The sequence below is a fragment of the Bombina bombina genome, chromosome 4 (genome assembly GCF_027579735.1).
Source record: "Bombina bombina isolate aBomBom1 chromosome 4, aBomBom1.pri, whole genome shotgun sequence".
Lineage (NCBI taxonomy): Eukaryota > Metazoa > Chordata > Amphibia > Anura > Bombinatoridae > Bombina > Bombina bombina.
This window is the reverse complement of record NC_069502.1, coordinates 859,556,638-859,579,250: the sequence shown is the minus strand read 5'-3', so window position 1 is coordinate 859,579,250 and position 22,613 is coordinate 859,556,638. Positions and strand designations below refer to the sequence as shown.

At 38.0% G+C, this 22,613-nt stretch overlaps 1 protein-coding gene across 3 annotated transcripts in view; it reads left to right on the top strand.

Moving 5' to 3' along the window:
• The first annotated feature begins 1,393 nt into the window (after nt 1-1,393).
• The window catches only part of LOC128657318 (gastrula zinc finger protein XlCGF7.1-like), a 67,928-nt gene continuing 46,708 nt past the window's right edge, over nt 1,394-22,613 (top strand). For 2 of the 3 annotated variants that reach the window (XM_053711617.1, XM_053711615.1), the window contains exons 1-3: nt 1,397-1,447; nt 21,139-21,253; nt 22,007-22,158. In XM_053711617.1, the coding sequence (XP_053567592.1) occupies nt 22,098-22,158 (61 nt within the window). In that variant the 5' untranslated portion in view covers nt 1,397-1,447; nt 21,139-21,253; nt 22,007-22,097. Of the gene's footprint in view, nt 1,448-21,138; nt 21,254-22,006; nt 22,159-22,613 lie in introns of all 3 variants that reach the window. The other variant, XM_053711616.1, reaches the window with a different exon arrangement.

Below are 22,613 nucleotides of genomic sequence, written 5' to 3'. Positions count from 1 at the left end.
TCAATAAAATTATGTTTTAGTTTACCTTGTAAACGGCCATAACGACCGCCCATAAATGTAGGCTGGATAATGCTTTACCTTTCTTTCTCCTATGGCGCTGCAGCACTAATCACCTAATTACAATATTTAAATGAAAGTGCATTCTAATGTGTGGGCACTCGCATGCACAATGCATTATTAATCTCCAATCACTCAACTTTTAGTCGGCATCTGGTGAGGTGTTAATGACGCAGCAGTTGAAACACCTGGACAAGTCTGATATACCCATGCATGGCAAAATGTTTGTGTAAATGCGCATGCGTGACACCATATTAGTTCTACCTAGGTAGAACTTGTTCATTCGGCTGCATAATTAATGAAAAGAAGGGTTTGGCAGAATATACATTTTCTAATGCAATATTTACATAACTTTAAAAAAAATGTCTCAAAAGGTATTACTAGGTCACTTTAACAGCTAAATATGAAGTTTTCTTTAAAAAATGGGGGAAAATGGGTTTACTATCCCTTTAATGGGCTGTAAAAGAGCTGATTGCCCTTTTAAGGGCAGTAAAAAAGCTGAAAGCCCTTTTAAGGGCAATTCCCATACAAATGCCCCTTTAGGGGCAATGGGTAGTTTAGATTTTTTTAGTGTTAGGTTTTTTTATTTTGGGGGGATTGGTTGGGTGGGGTTTTTTACTGTTTCGTGGGTAATTTTTTACGCAAAACAACTTTAGGGCAATGCCCTACAAAAGGCCCTTTTAAGGGCTATTGGTAGTTTGGTATTAGATTAGGGGGTGTTTTTATTTTGCGTGGGATTTTTTATTTTTAGAGGGGTATTAGTTTATGTTTCAAATTTTTATTTTGGATAGCTTTATTTTTTTTTCTGTCATTTTACATTTTTAGCAAAATTAGCTTGGGGTTTTGATTTCGCCTTGTATTATTATAAAAAGGTTCCCTCTGCCTCTTGCACACACCAATATAAAGCGTTCCCCCTTCCTCACATACAAAAAGCCCCCTCCCCAGTACCTTATATACAGATGTAAATTATTATTATTTTTTTAAAAAAGTGTCCACTGCCTCTTGCACACACCAATATAACCTAGTTCCCTCTGCCTTACTGTATACATAGCTATATCGTATAATATAATATTAAATAGAGGCTCCTTCTGCAGCCTCGTGCACACAGACAGCCAGCTCTCCAGTAAATTACAAACATATATACTGTAGAGAATGATGATCCTCTTTATACACTGCAGTATAATGATATTAACACACGCGTTAAATAACCTAAATAAAAACGTAACCGCTAGTTCCTAATAAGCTAAACGACTAGCATAGATTTCCTACAGGCCTCTTTATTTTTGCCCACAGCAATCATGTGATTTATGACATCACCGGTTCTTTAGCTGGATGGGAACTAGCTGCTACCGTCCCAGCGGTAAACATGGACTACTAAGCCCCTTTTCTGGTAAATACCTGTATATACTGTATTAAAGAATACGTAACGTGTGTTGTTTTATGAAGCTGCAGAAACTGGTGTGTGTCAGAGGAAAACTTGAGAGGGGATGAGTGTGTGTAATACAGAGGGAGCCTCTATAATATATATTGATACATGTACTGAAGCAGGGGCGATGTGTGTGAGATGGAGAGGACATCTATATAAGGATATGGCGAGAGGGCTCTGTGAGGCAGAGGGAACTTCCCTGTCATCTTATATAACTGTATATAAATAATTGGGGAGTGGGCTGTGTGTGTGAAGCAGAGGGACATCTCTATGACATATCTGTATATAAGGATCTGGGGAGGGAGCCATGTGAGAGAGGCAGAGGGAATATTTATATAATATTATATATCTGCATATAAGGAACTGGGGAGGGGGCTGTGTGTGTGAAGCAGAGGGACATCTCTATGACATATCTGTATATAAGAATCTGGGGAGAAAGCCATGTGAGAGAGGCAGAGGGAATATTTATATAATATTATATATCTGCATATAAGGAACTGGGGAGGGGGCTGTGTGTGTGAAGCAGAGGGACATCTCTATGACATATCTGTATATAAGAATCTGGGGAGGGAGCCATGTGAGAGAGGCAGAGGGAACATTTATATAATATTATATATCTGTATATAAGGAACTGGGGATGGGGCTGTGTGTGAGAGACAGAGGAACCTTTCTATAATATTATATATATCTGTATATAAGGAACTAAGGAGGGGGCTGTGTATGATGCAGAGGTAACATCTCTATAATATTATATATCTGTATATACAGTGCTGGGGAGGGGGCTGTGTGTGTGTGTGTGTGATGCAAGGCAGAGGAAATCTCTATAATATTATATATCTGTATATATGGTGCTGGGGAGGGGGCAGTGTGTGTAATGCAGAGGGAACCTCTCTATAATATCATATATCTGTATATACAGTACTGGACAGGGTGCTGTGTGCAATCAGGGGAGGGCTGGCTGGCCCGCAGTATGGGAGCACTATGGCTTGTGCTCTATCAGTGTTAGTGCACCATATCTCTAACCTTTTTACACTCTTCTTTTATGCTAATATTGTTTAAATTTAACAAGCAAAAAATAGCTTAAACCACAGGGGTGTGAAAAAATGCTTAGCAGCAAAAATTGAAAGGGACATTAAAATGGGCTGACCATATTGCCGCTTTAAAAAGGGACACTTATGAAAAATACATATTTCAGGGCTGTTTAAAGAAATGTTTTGTATAAGAACCCTGACATATGTATTTTTCATACGTGTCTCTTTTTAAAGCGGCAATATGGTCACCCTACATTAAACCCAACATTTTTTTTTGATTATTCAGATGGGGCATGCACTTTTAAACAACTTCTATTATAAAATGTTCTTTGTTCTGTTGGTATCATGTTGAAAAGTAGAGATGTAAGAGCTCATGAGCATTCACATGTCTGGAGCACTATATGGCAGCAGTTTTTGCAAAAATGTTATCAATTTGCAAGAGCACAGAACCACAGCAGTATTTCCAGCTATGTAGTTTTCCAGACACCTCTGTATTTATTTAGCAAAGAATACCATGGGAACAAAACAAATTGATAATAGAAGTAAATTGGAAACCTTTGTAAATATTGTATGCTCTGTCTAAATCACAAAAGACAACTTTTTGGGTTTCATATCCCTTTTAATGATCAAAACCCGATGTCGTGGAGACAGTATATAAATATGTGATTGGCTTAAACCAAGTCACATGATGTGAAAATGTACTTGTTTGGTCCTGCATAACAGAAAAGCTCATTCAAATGTGTCATTTAAGACAGTGAAATACATTTATAGATCTATTGGTTGAGTTTTTGGATGAAGTGTGTAAGAGGCCTAACAAATCAACATGGATTAGCTGGTGCATTATTCAAATATCTCATTGCTTTGTTAATAGTGTTAGTTCATTTGAATTATGGCTTCAGAAAGGCCTATTAATGGGCCAAAGCCCATGGTCTTACTGTGTTTTATTTCATGTCTATTCACATTATTTGCTTCAGCTGCAGTATCCCCAGCTGATGAGTACATTTACATTTAGCAACCAGGAAAAGGTAAATATTGATAGAGGTTCTACTTTATTTAATAGCCCATTAAATTTTGTTTGGTGAATCCTAAGGACTGAGATTTAAAGTGAAGGTAAAGTTATTCTAATACAAATAGCTCTTTATTTTCATTTTCTAACTTACAAGGTAGTCGCTAGGTTTCTTTTTTAAAAAAACTTTTATTTGACCATATTTACTAACCGTTATTTTACTGTTCCTTACGATCGTAATCCCCTCCCATCCAGCAGTTCCGTGTTTTCAATACATAGACGTATAGAGCGGTCCCACCCGCTCTATACGTCAGAACTACACTCGTGCACATCTATTCTCTGCTTACTGCGCATGCGCACACAAATGATCGCTCACAAAAGCAAACAATTGAAACGCCTAATGCACATACGCAAAACGAGGACGCGCTCGCTTTCAAGGAGGACATATAATACTCGCGCATGCGCACAATCAAGCATCAGCTTGTGACGTCAATTGACGGCCGCCTAACGGCCAGAAAATCAATTGGCTGTATAAAAAACGTGATCGTTGTTTATAAAAAAAAAAAAAGACGGGTTGTTTTTTGCCAAGCAAAATCGGAGCAAATTAACCAAGAAAACAAAGGTACTATAGAAAAATAGAAAAAATCATGAATGAACATCCTATTCAATTTTAATACTATATCGATTTTTTCATAGAAGAGTGATTAAGTTTACCTTCACTTTAATTTAAATATAATGAGGTATATTGAGTGCTGACCATGTCAACTGATAGTTTCCATAGCTCTATCCACTGTGTGCCATCTCAAAACCCAATGTAAATTGCACAAAATATTAAATATTGTCTTGTTCACGGGTTCTGAAATAAAGTTTAGGGTACTTAGATGCCAAATAATTCTAACAAATATATACAGAAAAGCAACAGAAATCACATACGACTGACCAGCCCAGCCCAGTCCAGCCTTGCTCAGCTCACTGCTTCCCTCTCGCGTCACTGTGTGGGAGGAAGTGATGAGGGGTAGGGAGTGGGAATTCACGCCGGTCATGTGAGGACCCTGTTAGTTCCTCCCACCCCTGGCCGGATCAATTATTTAAAGCCAGCACCTGTCTTTCCTGTATACAGCGACCGTGAGTAACTGAGTAAATTAAGTGGATGCTCAGTCTCACGGCCGCTGTATGTAAGTATGTCCCCCTGTTCATGGCCGCGCTGTCCTTATACAAGGCGGTGTCTGACAGGTGCCGGTGCGGCCGTTTTAAAGTGCACAGAGAGAGGCCAGGGGGCCAATTGCCCCCCTGCCCCCGACCGAGTCTGCCCCTGTGTGCAATGCAGAGGGAACCTCTCTATAATATTATATATCTATATGTAACATACCCGCAAGGGATTAGTGTGAGAGGCATAGGGACCTCTATATTAAATTATATATCAGTATATAAGGAACTGGAAAGGGAGTGTGTGTGTGAGGCCGAGGGAACATCTGCAGTTTGTTTAAATGTTTACATGTAAGGTGCTGGCTGTGTGTGTTTAAGACATAAGGAACCTCTCTATAGTACTGTATATCTCTACATGCAGTGCTATAGGAGGTGCTCTGTGTGTGAGGCAGAGGAAATCTCTATAATAATATATATCTGTATATATACGGTCCTGGGGAGGTTGCTGTGTGTGAGGTAGAGGGAACCTCTATATAATATTATATATCTGATTCAGTATATAAAGGTACAGGGGAGGGTGCTTTGTGTGAGGTAGAGGGAACCTCTGCATTGTGTTAAATGTTAACATATAAGATGCTGGTGGGTGTTTGTGTTATCATTAGGGATGGGCGAATGTTTCTAAAAATTCAAAATTTAAAACAAATTTTGATGCATTTGTTCGTCTGTCGAATTGAAGTTCGAATGTTTATATAACATTCTAACATTCTATTTTCTTGTTAAAAATTTTCAATAATATTCGAAAATATTTATTCGAATAATAGAATGTTTAGCTATGTATTTTATATCACTTTCAATTTCGAAATGTAATATTCGAATGTGACATTCGAATTTGAATGTCACATTCTAATTCGAAATACTATTTCTAGTCTACAACTGTGTTTTATAAATGTAATATTTGAATGTGACATTCGAATTGGAATCAAGAAAATAGAGAGACGCACTCACTGAGACAGAACAATAGCTAGAAAAACCTCTGTGCTTGTCCACAAGGCCAGTGCCACTCAGGGTGCAGTCTTTTTGTACACTATTAACAAGAATAGACTATACAGGCTAAATAAACCTGATAGTCTTAAAGAAATGCTTATGTTGCACTGTGAACAATGGATTGTAGTAATTAATTCGGTAGATTACTGGAACTTGTGGTTGAGAAAGAATTTGTATCATCAAATTAAAATATAACCTTTATTAGTTTTATTTATAAAAAAGACAGCATAAATTGTGTGTGTATGCTACCCTGGAGAGAGTTAAAAGCACACTCTCTGTTGATTATATGATACTTAGCTTGTATGATATCACTGATATAGAGTACTTGGTAACCCAGTTTTAAGACCGAGTTTATATTATAGGTGTATCTGTATATTTATCTATCTAAGGACTGTGTGGCCTAATATCTGGCCAGTCCTAGATATTTTCCCAAGTGGGTATTTATATATGGTATACCTATTATACTTAAACTTAATGGTTTTTTTAGATAAATAGGCTTTAAGGCACTGTGAACATCGATGTCCAGTTATATAACCAGTATACAGTGAGCTAATACCAATGTATACACTTGCAATAAAATTTCTGTGGAGACTGGGAGGTCAGGAGGATTACCTATATGGCAGTCTCTATATTGTATCACCACCACTTGATTATTGCGTTAACTTAGCAACTCTGACTGATATTAATTAAGTTCAGTATGATTGTGCACATAATATTGCATCAAGGGATAAGCTCGGTTATGCAGGTGCAGCGGTTAACCATTTTTTTAAACGCTATGGTACATAGTAATAGCAGCTGCTTAGGCCTGTGAAAAACAGACTTGTGTTTTCTGTCACTCAGTTTTGGCTACAGTCGTATTACAGCGTTGCTAAATTACAGCTTTTAATAGTATGACACTATGTGTCTAAATTTTTATTAACTTAGTGATGACCCCTGTCAGTTGTATTCCTTCTATGGTAGTGTACGATATTGTATAGACAAAATTATCTTTAGAACTTAATCCCCCAGATATTGTATTACCCACTCGATATCGTATTATGTTATGCAAGTGCAGCGGTTACCCATTTTTATATACTGGGATAAATAGTAGCTGCAGCTTAAGCCTGTGAAAAGCCACTGGTTACCAAGTACTAATTAAGAAAAGTTTTTTTTAAGCTAAGATATTTTTTCTAATTATTACAACAAGAGAGGCAGTTAAAAAATAACGAGGACCCCTGACGCAGCGTTTCACTAACGCATCCTCAGAGGGGTTACCCGGGCCGGCACACTTCCGGAAGTATATAGTATTCTAATGTCCCGCCTCAGATGTCTGATTGGTCAGGGATTCCTGTTCCTATTAGTGGAGCTTGTGTCAATCATAGAGTTAGTTCTGTCACGGAGGTAGCTATGGAGATGATGTGTAACCAACTTGGTTACCGGATAACAAAAACAGTGTATTATTTTGGAAAGTGAATACAACAGTGTTTAACGCTGCCTTGTTCACTTCGTCTTGAATTACATTTATCTTTATTTAGGTCTATGTTCTTATAGTTTGTCATAGGGAAAAAGCGGAACTGTTTGTTAGGATGTTTCACCATTAATATATGTGTTTCTAGATAGTTATCAAGATTTGGAATGTTCATAGTACTTTTGTTAAGTACTGCTTTGATATACAGGTGAGAGGTAAAAAATAAAAATAAAAATAAAACTTAAGAACAAAAAACGTGTTAGAACTGTGAATAATGCTAAGTGTAAATTTAAAATAAAATAAAAATAAAAATGAGTTAAAAATAAAACGTCTAAGGACTTAAAGTTAATTTAGTGAAACAAATATAAGATCCAGCTTATGTGGGGATTCATTGTTTACATAATAAACAGTTGGCTAGAAATAAAGCCAACTATAGAGAAGTGTAGTGATAACTAAGTGTTATAGTGTGATATTCTGAGTTTTTAAATTTAACTTAGAAAAAATTAGTTACTTAAAAGTCACCTTACGATGCTCCACAGTAGAGGGATGTGTTACTACCAATTTATTGAGTGAAACCATTGAAGTGATTGGGTGTGAGTAGAGGTTACAATCTTAATTATAATTATTATATCACATTGATTATGAAGAATCATACATATTCAAGGTATGATATGTTGAAAATGTTATCTCTCAGATATTGTATTGTTGTTTGATCCCTATATTAATTTTTTATTTTTTATATTTTGTTATTCCAGATAGACATGATAGTTGTTGTTATCATTAAGTCCATGAGGTTTGACACTATTCAATAGATGTATCCATCTGCACTCCATTTTAAGTAGTATTTGCTCTAGGTTACCTCCTCTAATGCCTAGAGTCGCTTTTTGTAATACTGAAAATTTAAGCAAGGAATCATTGCTATCATGTTTGTGATAAAAGTGCCTGGCTACACTTGTTATTTGTTTGTTTTTCTCCATGTCCTTATAAGCGTTTTTAATATTCCTGCTATGTTCCAATATCCTTGTCCTCACCTGTCGTGTTGTCATTCCGACATAGAACAGCTTACATGGACACTGAAGGACATATATAACACCTGTTGTGGTGCAGGAGAAGTGGTCAGCTAGTATATGCTTATTATCATATTTGTCTACAATGTCCTTGATTTTCAGTACCTTGGAACATGTACTGCATGTCCCACATGGGAACATGCCTTTTGATTGACTTGCTCTTTTGGGCATGTGGATATAGTGACTTTTAACCAGTGTGTCTTTTAGGTTTTTAGGTCTTTTATATCCTATTGAAACTTTGTCCCCGATCTGTGTTGCTAGTAGGGGATCATTCTTTAAGATATGCCAATGATCATTTATTATCGTTGTTATCTGTTTTATTTGGGGGTTGTAAGTCGTAATCAGTCTTGGTTTATTGTCCTGTTTTTTCTGACGTGGTTGTAAAAGCCTTTGTCTGTTTTGCTGTAATGCCTCAGTTTTAGCTTTTTTTATGGACCTTTTACTGTAGCCTCTTTCTTGTAGCCTGTTAGATAATTTAGAGGCTTCTTGCCTGAATGTACTCAAATCAGAACAATTCCTCCTCAGCCTTGTGAATTCCCCTTTAGGGATGGCCTTGAGAGTACAGGGGGCATGGGCACTGGTATGGTACAGTAGGGTATTGGTTGCTGTTTGTTTTCTGTATATGTTTGTGCTCACCCTTCCTTCTTGGTCTACTTGTATTTGTAGATCTAAGAAGTTAACTGATTGTTGACTATACTCATATGTGAGTTTGATGTTCAATATATTGTTGTTCAAGACTTCCATGAACTCACATAGTATTGGTTCGGGGCCTTCCCAGATGAAGAGTATATCATCTATATACCGAATCCAACAAGGAATGTACTGCACAAATCTATCATTGTCTCCAGTGAATACCGTTAAGTTCTCCCACCAACCTAAGAACAAATTTGCGTACGTGGGTGCGCAGGCAGTACCCATTGCGGTACCCTGTGTTTGTAAATAGAAACGATCTTTAAATGTAAAATAGTTATGATGAAGTACAAAATGTAATAGGTCTTTGATGAATTGATTATGATCTTGATTATCATTCACATTTGTACTCAAATAGTAAGAAATTGCCTGTTCACCCAGATGGTGTTTTATGTTGGTATACAATGATTCCACATCTGCCGTTATAATAAACGAGTTAGGGGATAGTGTCATGTTATCCAGTTTTTGAAGCACCTCCATAGTGTCCTTAACATACGATGGTAGTGTGTATAGATATTCTCTGAGTCGTTGGTCTATGTATTGACTCGGTTTTTCAGTTAGACTTCCGTTGCCTGACACTATAGGCCGGCCTGGAGGTTTCTGGATGTCCTTGTGTATCTTGGGAATCATGTAGAATGTAGCTGTGGTAGGGTGTTTCTGTGATAAGAATTGTTTGAATCATTGTATACCAACATAAAACACCATCTGGGTGAACAGGCAATTTCTTACTATTTGAGTACAAATGTGAATGATAATCAAGATCATAATCAATTCATCAAAGACCTATTACATTTTGTACTTCATCATAACTATTTTACATTTAAAGATCGTTTCTATTTACAAACACAGGGTACCGCAATGGGTACTGCCTGCGCACCCACGTACGCAAATTTGTTCTTAGGTTGGTGGGAGAACTTAACGGTATTCACTGGAGACAATGATAGATTTGTGCAGTACATTCCTTGTTGGATTCGGTATATAGATGATATACTCTTCATCTGGGAAGGCCCCGAACCAATACTATGTGAGTTCATGGAAGTCTTGAACAACAATATATTGAACATCAAACTCACATATGAGTATAGTCAACAATCAGTTAACTTCTTAGATCTACAAATACAAGTAGACCAAGAAGGAAGGGTGAGCACAAACATATACAGAAAACAAACAGCAACCAATACCCTACTGTACCATACCAGTGCCCATGCCCCCTGTACTCTCAAGGCCATCCCTAAAGGGGAATTCACAAGGCTGAGGAGGAATTGTTCTGATTTGAGTACATTCAGGCAAGAAGCCTCTAAATTATCTAACAGGCTACAAGAAAGAGGCTACAGTAAAAGGTCCATAAAAAAAGCTAAAACTGAGGCATTACAGCAAAACAGACAAAGGCTTTTACAACCACGTCAGAAAAAAACAGGACAATAAACCAAGACTGATTACGACTTACAACCCCCAAATAAAACAGATAACAACGATAATAAATGATCATTGGCATATCTTAAAGAATGATCCCCTACTAGCAACACAGATCGGGGACAAAGTTTCAATAGGATATAAAAGACCTAAAAACCTAAAAGACACACTGGTTAAAAGTCACTATATCCACATGCCCAAAAGAGCAAGTCAATCAAAAGGCATGTTCCCATGTGGGACATGCAGTACATGTTCCAAGGTACTGAAAATCAAGGACATTGTAGACAAATATGATAATAAGCATATACTAGCTGACCACTTCTCCTGCACCACAACAGGTGTTATATATGTCCTTCAGTGTCCATGTAAGCTGTTCTATGTCGGAATGACGACACGACAGGTGAGGACAAGGATATTGGAACATAGCAGGAATATTAAAAACGCTTATAAGGACATGGAGAAAAACAAACAAATAACAAGTGTAGCCAGGCACTTTTATCACAAACATGATAGCAATGATTCCTTGCTTAAATTTTCAGTATTACAAAAAGCGACTCTAGGCATTAGAGGAGGTAACCTAGAGCAAATACTACTTAAAATGGAGTGCAGATGGATACATCTATTGAATAGTGTCAAACCTCATGGACTTAATGATAACAACAACTATCATGTCTATCTGGAATAACAAAATATAAAAAATAAAAAATTAATATAGGGATCAAACAACAATACAATATCTGAGAGATAACATTTTCAACATATCATACCTTGAATATGTATGATTCTTCATAATCAATGTGATATAATAATTATAATCAAGATTGTAACCTCTACTCACACCCAATCACTTCAATGGTTTCACTCAATAAATTGGTAGTAACACATCCCTCTACTGTGGAGCATCGTAAGGTGACTTTTAAGTAACTAATTTTTTCTAAGTTAAATTTAAAAACTCAGAATATCACACTATAACACTTAGTTATCACTACACTTCTCTATAGTTGGCTTTATTTCTAGCCAACTGTTTATTATGTAAACAATGAATCCCCACATAAGCTGGATCTTATATTTGTTTCACTAAATTAACTTTAAGTCCTTAGACGTTTTATTTTTAACTCATTTTTATTTTATTTTAAATTTACACTTAGCATTATTCACAGTTCTAACACGTTTTTTGTTCTTAAGTTTTATTTTTATTTTTATTTTTTACCTCTCACCTGTATATCAAAGCAGTACTTAACAAAAGTACTATGAACATTCCAAATCTTGATAACTATCTAGAAACACATATATTAATGGTGAAACATCCTAACAAACAGTTCCGCTTTTTCCCTATGACAAACTATAAGAACATAGACCTAAATAAAGATAAATGTAATTCAAGACGAAGTGAACAAGGCAGCGTTAAACACTGTTGTATTCACTTTCCAAAATAATACACTGTTTTTGTTATCCGGTAACCAAGTTGGTTACACATCATCTCCATAGCTACCTCCGTGACAGAACTAACTCTATGATTGACACAAGCTCCACTAATAGGAACAGGAATCCCTGACCAATCAGACATCTGAGGCGGGACATTAGAATACTATATACTTCCGGAAGTGTGCCGGCCCGGGTAACCCCTCTGAGGATGCGTTAGTGAAACGCTGCGTCAGGGGTCCTCGTTATTTTTTAACTGCCTCTCTTGTTGTAATAATTAGAAAAAATATCTTAGCTTAAAAAAAACTTTTCTTAATTAGTACTTGGTAACCAGTGGCTTTTCACAGGCTTAAGCTGCAGCTACTATTTATCCCAGTATATAAAAATGGGTAACCGCTGCACTTGCATAACATAATACGATATCGAGTGGGTAATACAATATCTGGGGGATTAAGTTCTAAAGATAATTTTGTCTATACAATATCGTACACTACCATAGAAGGAATACAACTGACAGGGGTCATCACTAAGTTAATAAAAATTTAGACACATAGTGTCATACTATTAAAAGCTGTAATTTAGCAACGCTGTAATACGACTGTAGCCAAAACTGAGTGACAGAAAACACAAGTCTGTTTTTCACAGGCCTAAGCAGCTGCTATTACTATGTACCATAGCGTTTAAAAAAATGGTTAACCGCTGCACCTGCATAACCGAGCTTATCCCTTGATGCAATATTATGTGCACAATCATACTGAACTTAATTAATATCAGTCAGAGTTGCTAAGTTAACGCAATAATCAAGTGGTGGTGATACAATATAGAGACTGCCATATAGGTAATCCTCCTGACCTCCCAGTCTCCACAGAAATTTTATTGCAAGTGTATACATTGGTATTAGCTCACTGTATACTGGTTATATAACTGGACATCGATGTTCACAGTGCCTTAAAGCCTATTTATCTAAAAAAACCATTAAGTTTAAGTATAATAGGTATACCATATATAAATACCCACTTGGGAAAATATCTAGGACTGGCCAGATATTAGGCCACACAGTCCTTAGATAGATAAATATACAGATACACCTATAATATAAACTCGGTCTTAAAACTGGGTTACCAAGTACTCTATATCAGTGATATCATACAAGCTAAGTATCATATAATCAACAGAGAGTGTGCTTTTAACTCTCTCCAGGGTAGCATACACACACAATTTATGCTGTCTTTTTTATAAATAAAACTAATAAAGGTTATATTTTAATTTGATTATACAAATTCTTTCTCAACCACAAGTTCCAGTAATCTACCGAATTAATTACTACAATCCATTGTTCACAGTGCAACATAAGCATTTCTTTAAGACTATCAGGTTTATTTAGCCTGTATAGTCTATTCTTGTTAATTGAGTATTTCATATGCTTATGCACTGCTCCTTAAGTGTTTAGGCATAACTTTCAAAATTGCGTTATTTCAAGCAAAAATTAAAGATACGAAACAAAACACTTAGGCAGACAATTCAAGTATAAAAAAATAAAGGTTCAAAACCTCTTCCTACATTTTTGTACACTATGCCTTTTCACAGAGAAAAAATATCCTGTAGCATATCAGTCTGATCCTGCCCAATGACAGTCCAGCACCGAAATACCAGACAATTCTTCTCTGAACAAGACAAACAACAAGCCCCAGACCTACGTTTCAGCCTCTCTTGGGCCTCGTCAGTGAGGTGCAGTTGCATATCTCTAAGTCATGTGTGCAAGGAGTCCACAACTGGTTTCCCCTTTTACTCTTAGGGAGACCTAAGAGCAATTTACATAAAATCAAGAATAGAGAGACACACTCACTGAGACAGAACAATAGCTAGAAAAACTTCTGTGCTTGTCCACAAGGCCAGTGCCACTCAGGGTGCAGTCTCTTTTTGCACACTATGCCTTTTCACAGAGAAAAAATATCCTGTAGCATATCAGTCTGATCCTGCCCAATGACAGTCCAGCACCGAAATACCAGGCACAGAAGTTTTTCTAGCTATTGTTCTGTCTCAGTGAGTGCGTCTCTCTATTTTCTTGATTTTATGTAAATGCTCTTAGGTCTCCGTATGAGTAAAAGGGGGAAACCAGACGTGGACTCCTTGCACACATGCCCTAGAGATATGCAACTGCACCTCACTGACGAGGGTCAAGAGAGGCCGAAACGTACGTCTGGGGTTTGTTGTTTGTCTTGTTCAGAGAAGAATTGCCTGGTATTTCGGTGCTGGACTGTCATTGGGCAGGATCAGACTGATTTTTTACAGGATATTTTTTTCTCTATGAAAAGGCATAGCGTGCAAAAAGAGACTGCAACCTGAGTGGCACTGGCCTTGTGGACAGGCACAGAAGTTTTTCTAGCTATTGTTCTGTCTCAGTGAGTGCGTCTCTCTATTTTCTTGATTCAAATTGGAATGTCACATTCAAATTCGAAATAGTATTTCTAGTCTACAACTGAGTTTTATAAATGTAATTTTCGATTTTAAATGTGACATTCGAATTTGAATGTCATATTTAAATTTGAATGTGACATTCGAATTCGAAAGTGACATTCAAATTCGAAAGTGACATTCGAAAACTGCAAATAATATTCGATACACTTCTACAATAACATTTGTTCTAACATTCGAATTTAAATTTAAACACATTCGCCCATACCTAGTTATCACTGTCCCAATTTTCACGGGACAGTCCTGATTTTAGGGGTCTGTCCTGGAAAGATTGACGCCTGTCCCGCATTGCCCCATGCATTTAAAAAAAATAAAAAAATTCTATTGGGCCCATACATGGTCATCATGTGACCACATGCTACCAATACACAGACAGTGCTTTTTGGCGCATGTGAATGCATGTGCCGTGTTGATTCGTCTTTAAGCTCAGGCATAAGAAGGCAGCGACCATGCCACGGTGTTGTCTCGAGGACTAACTTGGAAGTTCTGACTTGTCACCTCAGGAGCTTAACTGTTTCTACTTACTAGTGGAGTGTGGCAGCGTGCTGTGGGTCTCTGAGGACGGCGGTCAGGATTACTCTGGCCACGGGTAAGATCGGAAAGAAGTTCAGACTCAGATCATCAGCATCCCTAGAGATTTATCTCCCTTTTAATCCCATTGCTTTACAGTTGTACTATGGGTTTTTGCAACATACTCTTATCCCTATCCCTGCAGTGTGAGGAGTGACCGCACCCAGTCTCCATTATTATGTCACATAAAGCAGGCATTGCTTTTAATCCTGCATGTTAGAGAGGCGGTCTTACTACCCAGGCAGGAGGGTGAGGGGACAAGGGGCAGGCTGATATAAAACCGTTGCTACAGCTAAAAGTAGAAAAAAGATCACTGTGTGTAGCTGGTGGTGGGGGGGGGGGGGGGACAGAGGGTGCCACCGCAGCAGCCAGGGCAATGTGTCTGCTCAGTTGAATCACGTTCGGCAGCATAAGTAAAATATTTGTATACAGTTATTTACAGGGCTAAAGTTTTTGTGGGATTTATATACTGGTTCAAATGCCTTTTTTTTTTTTTCACACAGAGCACTTAATACCTACTAAACCTCAGGGGCCCGATCCGATATGCAGCGTCGCCCGCAAAAGCCGGCGACGCCGAATTTTGCGCAGGTTTGGTATCCTATATACGGCGTAACCTAGAAGTTACGCTCGTATATTTCTGCCTTCGCCCGTAGTTTTTTGGGCCATAGGCAGGTATACCAAACCCGTGCAGTTTGGTATCCAATATACAGCGTAAGGACTTACATGGTGAAAATGGATAAATGTTACTCCATTTTCACCTCGCCAAAAAATGCAGCTGTAGTAAGCCTTACGCTGTCTATTGGAGCCCCGTAACTCCCTCAACTACCTGCTAAATAAAACCTAACACCTAACGCATGCGCAATGTCTATCTACCTGTCAACCGTGATCCCCCGCCGCAATCCCTAATAAAGTATTTAACCCCTAAACCGCCGCTCCCGGACCCCGCCGCCACCTACATTAAAAGTATAACCCCCTAATGTGATCCCCCTACACCGTTGCCAGCTACATTACATACCCCCTAATGTGAGCCCCTTACACCACCGCAATCTACATTACCTACCCCCTAAAGTGAGCCCCTACCCCGCCGCCATCTACCTTACCTACCCCCTAAAGTGAGCCCCTACCCCGCCGCCATCTACCTTACCTACCCCCTTAAGTGAGCCCCTACCCCGCCGCCATCTACCTTACCTACCCCCTAAAGTGAGCCCCTACCCAGCCGCCATCTACCTTACCTACCCCCTAAAGTGAGCCCCTACCCCGCCGCCATCTACCTTACCTACCCCCTAAAGTGAGCTCCTACCCCGCCGCCATCTATTTTAAAAATATTAACCCCTAATTTAATCCCCCTACACCGCCGCCACCTATATTAAACACATTAACCCTTAATCTAATCCCCCTACACCGCCGCCAGCTATATTAACTATATTAACCCTAATTATATTAGGGTTAATATAGTTAATATCGTTATTATATTATATATATTAACTATATTAACCCTAATTATATTAGGGTTACTATACTTAATATCGTTATTATATTATATATATATATTAAGTATAATAACCCTATCTAACTCTAACATCCCTAACTAAATTCTTATTAAAATAAATCTAATTAATATTAATATTAATTAAAATATTCCTATTTAAATCTAAATACTTACCTATAAAATAAACCCTAAGATAGCTACAATGTAATTAATAATTACATTGTAGCTATTTTAGGGTTTATATTTATTTTACAGGTAACTTGGTATTTATTTTATATAAAAAATATATACCAAACATCACAATCAAAAAATATGTGAAAATAAATGTGATGATTCTAAAAGAACCAATAAATGAAAAGTTCATATAAGGATATGTGTATTCTTGTGAAGACTTCTGCAGCTCTTATGCCTTTTGTTTGTCCTTGAAGATTCTCAAAGGAAAGGAGAAAGAAATAGCAACATAGTGTAATTCTGTGATCGGAGTGGCTCCTCCTACAAGTGTGTCCGCAAGTGTATAGACGCCCATCTATACGTCTATACACTTGCGGACACACTTGTAGGAGGAGCCACTCCGATTGGGGTTAGGTTGATCAGTGCAGCGGTTAAGTTTCTGCTGCCTGTATCCGCTGACATCCTGTAGTAGGAGTTGACTTTTGTGAGCAATATCAAGATATAAGGCTCTATTAACCTCTGCATAAGCTGTTTTGTATCGCATTTGTGACGCTTTTTATGGCATTTTAAATAAATCTTTTATACTGTATTTTCGTGAGAGTACTGTTTACCCACCAGTATAAAGTGGGTGTGCGCATTCCCCTGAGCTTGGTCGTAAGCTCAAGTACATGTGAGTAGGCATTTGGCTACAAGCTTGATACATTGTTGATAACCATCACAGAATTACACTATGTTGCTATTTCTTTCTCCTTTCCTTTGAGAATCTTCAAGGACAAACAAAAGGCATAAGAGCTGCAGAAGTCTTCACAAGAAAACACATATCCTTATATGAACTTTTCATTTATTGGTTCTTTTGGTATTTATTTTAAGTAGGTACAATAGCTATTAAATAGTTAACTATTTAATAGCTACCTAGTTAAAATAATTACCAATTTACCTGTAAAATAAATCCTAACCTAAGTTACAAATACACCTACACTATCAATAAATTAAATGAACTACAAATATCTAAACTAAAATACAATTAAATAAACTAAACTAAATTACAAAAAAACAAAACACTAAATTACAAAAAATAAAAAAAGATTACAAGAATTTTAAGCTAATTACACCTATTCTAAGCCCCCTAATAAAATAATAAAGCCCCCCAAAATAAAAAAAATTCCCTACCCTATTCTAAATTAAAAAAGTTAACAGCTCTTTTGCCTTACCAGCCCTTAAAAGGGCCTTTTGGGGGGCATGCCCCAAAGAAAACAGCTCTTTTGCCTGTAAAAAAAAACACAATACCACCCCCCAACATTACAACCCACCACCCACATACCCCTCTTCTAAACCCACCCAAACCCCCCTTAAAAAAACCTAACTCTACCCCCCTGAAGATCTCCCTACCTTGTATTCACCCAGCCGGGCAGAACTCTAGTCTTCATCCGATCCGGGCGATGTCTTCAATCAAGCGGCAGAGAAGTCTTCTTCCATCCGGGTGATGTCTTCAATCAAGTGGCAAAGAAGTCTTCTTCCATCCGGCGATGTCTTCAAGCAAAGCGGCATCTTCAATCTTCTTTCTTCGCTCCTCTGCAGCGGAGCATCCATCTGGCACGATGACTGAACGAGGAATGAGGTACCTTTAAATGACGTCATCCAAGATGGCGTCCGTCGAATTCCTATTGGCTGATAGGATTCTATCAGCCAATCGGAATTAAGGTAGAAAAATCTGATTGAATCAGCCAATCAGATTCAAGTTCAATCCGATTGGCTGATTGGTTCAGCCAATCGGATTGAACTTGAATCTGATTGGCTGATTCAATCAGCCAATCAGATTTTTCTACCTTAATTCCGATTGGCTGATAGAATCCTATCAGCCAATCGGAATTCGACGGACGCCATCTTGGATGACGTCATTTAAAAGTACCTCATTCCTCGTTCAGTCGTCGTGCCGGATGGATGCTCCACGGCGGAGGAGCGAAGAAAGAAGATTGAAGATGCCGCTTTGCTTGAAGACATCGCCGGATGGAAGAAGACTTCTTTGCCGCTTGATTGAAGACATCGCCCGGATCGGATGAAGAGTTCTGCCCGGCTGGGTGAATATAAGGTAGTGAGATCTTCAGGGGGGTAGTGTTAGGTTTTTTTAAGGGGGGTTTGGGTGGGTTTAGAATAGGGGTATGTGGGTGGTGGGTTGTAATGTTGGGGGGTGGTATTGTGGGTATTTTTACAGGCAAAAGAGCTGTTTTCTTTGGGGCATGCCCCGCAAAAGGCCCTTTTAAGGGCTGGTAAGGCAAAATAGCTGTTAACTTTTTTAATTTAGAATAGGGTAGGGATTTTTTTTTTATTTTGGGGGGCTTTATTATTTTATTAGGGGGCTTAGAATAGGTGTAATTAGCTTAAAAATCTTGTAATCTTTTTTTATTTTTTGAAATTTAGTGTTTGTTTTTTTTGTAATTTAGTTTAGTTTATTTAATTGTATTTTAGTTTAGATATTTGTAGTTAATTTAATTTATTGATAGTGTAGGTGTATTTGTAACTTAGGTTAGGATTTATTTTACAGGTAAATTGGTAATTATTTTAACTAGGTAGCTAAAATAAATACCAAGTTACCTGTAAAATAAATATAAACCCTAAAATAGCTACAATGTAATTATTAATTACATTGTAGCTATCTTAGGGTTTATTTTATAGGTATTTAGATTTAAATAGGAATATTTTAATTAATAATATTAATATTAATTAGATTTATTTTAATAAGAATTTAGTTAGGGATGTTAGAGTTAGATAGGGTTATTATACTTAATATATATATAATATAATAACGATATTAACTATATTAACCCTAATATAATTAGGGTTAATATAGTTAATATATATAATATAATAACGATATTAACTATATTAACCCTAATATAATTAGGGTTAATATAGTTAATATAGCTGGCGGTGGTGTAGGGCGATTAGATTAGGGGTTAATGTGTTTAATATAGGTGGCGGCGGTGTAGGGGGATTAGATTAGGGGTTAATGTGTTTAATATAGGTGGCGGCGGTGTAGGGGGATTAGATTAGGGGTTTATGTGTTTAATATAGGTGGCGGCGGTGTAGGGGGATTAAATTAGGGGTTAATATTTTTAAAATAGATGGCGGCGGGGTAGGAGCTCACTTTAGGGGGTAGGTAAGGTAGATGGCGGCGGGTTAGGGGCTCACTTTAGGGGGTAGGTAAGGTAGATGGCGGCGGGGTAGGGGCTCACTTTAGGGGGTAGGTAAGGTAGATGGCGGCAGTGTAAGGGGCTCACTTTAGGGGGTAGGTAAGGTAGATGGCGGCGGGGTAGGGGCTCACATTAGGGGGTTATAGATTTAATATAGCTGGCGGCGGGGTCCTGGAGCGGCGGTTTAGGGGTTAATAACTTTATTAGGTGGCGGCGGGGTCCGGGAGCGGCGGTTTAGGGGTTAATACATTTTTTATTATTAGGAGAGTGAGGGGGGATAGCGGATAGAGGGTTAGACGTGTCGGGCTATGTTTGGGAGGCGTGTTAAACAGTACGGGTGATTTTATAACTTAGTCAGGTTTTGTAGGCGCCAGCAGTTTCTAAAGTGCCGTAAGTCACTGGCGACTCCAGAAATTTGTACTTACGCAGATTTCTGGACATCGCTGGTTTGTGAGACTTACGGCACTTTAGCGCCGCAAACTACGATCTATATCGGATCGCGCCCCAGGAGTACAATGTACAAACTTAAGAAAAACACTGTACACAAAAAAAAAGTAGCAGCTTTAATTTGTTAGGAATATTCATTCTGCTGTCAGTTAAAACGTTTGCTTCAAGCAAAGTCTGCACACATTACCGGTTGCAGACTGGGGGAGGAGGCTTGGTGTGGTTACCTAGGCAACTAAAAAGCATCCCCCTAGTAACAAAAGTCAGTTATCAGATTGCTTATACTTTAAAAAAAAAAACTTCATGTGTGTTAGGTTCTGCCACTTGTTAAAGGGACAGTCTAGTCAAAATTAAACATTCATTAGTCAGATAGGACTTGTAATTTTAATCAACTTTCCAATTTACTTTTATCATCAAAGTTGCTTTGTTTTCTTGGTATTCTTAGTTGAAACTAAACCTAGGTAGGTTCATATGCTAATTTCTAAGCCCTTGAAGGCTGCCTCTTTATCACATGCTTTTTTAATTGCTTTTCACAACAAGAGACTTTTAGTTCATGTGGGCCATATCGATAACACTGTGTTCAAGCATAGGGAGTTATTTAAGAGATAACACAATACAATATTAAATGCAAGTCAATAGATACAGTCATGTGATCAGGGGGCTGTCAGAAGATGCCTAGATACAAGGTAATCACAGAGGTAAAAAGTATATTAATATAACAGTGTTGGTTATGCAAAACTGGGGAATGGGTAATAAAGGGATTATCTATCATTTTAAACAATAACAATTCTATTGTAGATTGTCCCTTTAAGCTCACTCCCCAGACCCCATCCCTGCCCACCACATATTACACTTTTACTCAGTGGCCGGGGGTCCCTCTTTTGGGAGGTACTGTAAATGCTAAAGACACATGAAATCTCTCTATAGTACTGTACCCCAAGGCAGAACACTGTGCGATCTGCGTTCTTATCGCAGAAACTGAAGGGTCTCTGCAGAAAGAACAGCAGTTAAAACATTTTTTTGCCTTCACTTTTAATTTCTGCCTGCAGGTGTCACTGTTCTTTTCTATCTCAATGGAAATATTTGCTACGTTCCTCTCTTTTCAATTTCCTCTCACTTCCTGATCTCCAGTGTGGTACAGAGTAACAGCACATTGCAGAAAAGGTAAGTCAGGGCTTAACAAATGTATTCTAGGAGTGTAGGAGCCAACCAAAATACTTAGATTTTTTATTATTATTATTATTTAAAAAGTGTGTGTGTTTATGTTGTGTGTGTATAGGTTGTATGTTGTGTTTGTGTGTTTATGTGCTGTGTGTGTATATGGTGTGTGTGTGTGGATATGGTTTGTGTGTCTATGGTGTGTGGGTGTATATGGTGTATGTATGTATATGGTGTGGGTGTATATGGTGTATGTATGTATATGGTGTATACACAGGCTGTACATGAACCTGTCCTCATTCACACCGAGTAAGGGCAACAAACACAGCAACACCAGCTTCTTAAAGACACTGCAGAAACATTTTCACTAAAAAAAAATCTCATCGCAGAAAATGAAAAAAAGTTCTGCCTCTGGGGTACTGTCTATATCGCTACATGAGGTCCTTTAAGAGGGGCTCTGTGTGTGAGGCAGAGGGAACCGCTCTATAATATTATATATCTGTAAATACGGTATTGGGGAGGGTGCTGTGTGTGAGGTAGAGGAAACTTCTGCATTGTGCTAAATGTTTACATATAAGGTGCTGGCGTGTGTTTGTGTTAAATACATATGGAACATCTCTCTATGGTATACTGTATATCTCTACATGAGGTACTATAGGAGGGGTGTTGGTCACACATAATTTGCAGCATTTCCCCCTATAACAATGAACTGTATGTGAGATATCTTGCTATATCTCTCTACTCTCTCTCTCTGTTTAGGCTCCTGTTACTATGAAGATCACATACAATACAGATCACTGTGTTTGTCAGTAAAGGAGAAACAGAATAAGAATATCTGACCAATTGAGTTATGCTGAACAAGGCAATGTCTGTCAAGAACCAAACCTCAGAGCTTCCTGATGCACATGGAGGTAAGCAGGACGTCACATACATATCATCTGGTTTTGTCATCACAATGGGATAATAATTTACAGTAACCGACCAGAAACCTCAGTGATCTAATCACCTTAAAGGGATATAACAGTCAGAAGTGAGCTGGTGCTGTACAGAAGTTTCTACTCAGCAGGATTTAAAAACCTTTACCCTTGTTAACAATGTGGTCAGCACCAGGTGCTCACAATCAGTGTCAGTCTGTGCTTAAATGGGGGCTAATTAGTAGTTAATCTCTGTGCACAGTGCACACATTGTACCCACTAATCACTGCTTCTCTTAGTGCTGAGATCAGCACCAGGCGCTTGCATGGCGTCTGATGTAATGATAAAAAAAAATATGAGCACTTCCTCCTCCTTAAAGGACAGTTGTATTGACCAATTTTCCAATAGTGTTATTAGCTATTCAGCCTCCAGGGTTAACTGCACACTGACAC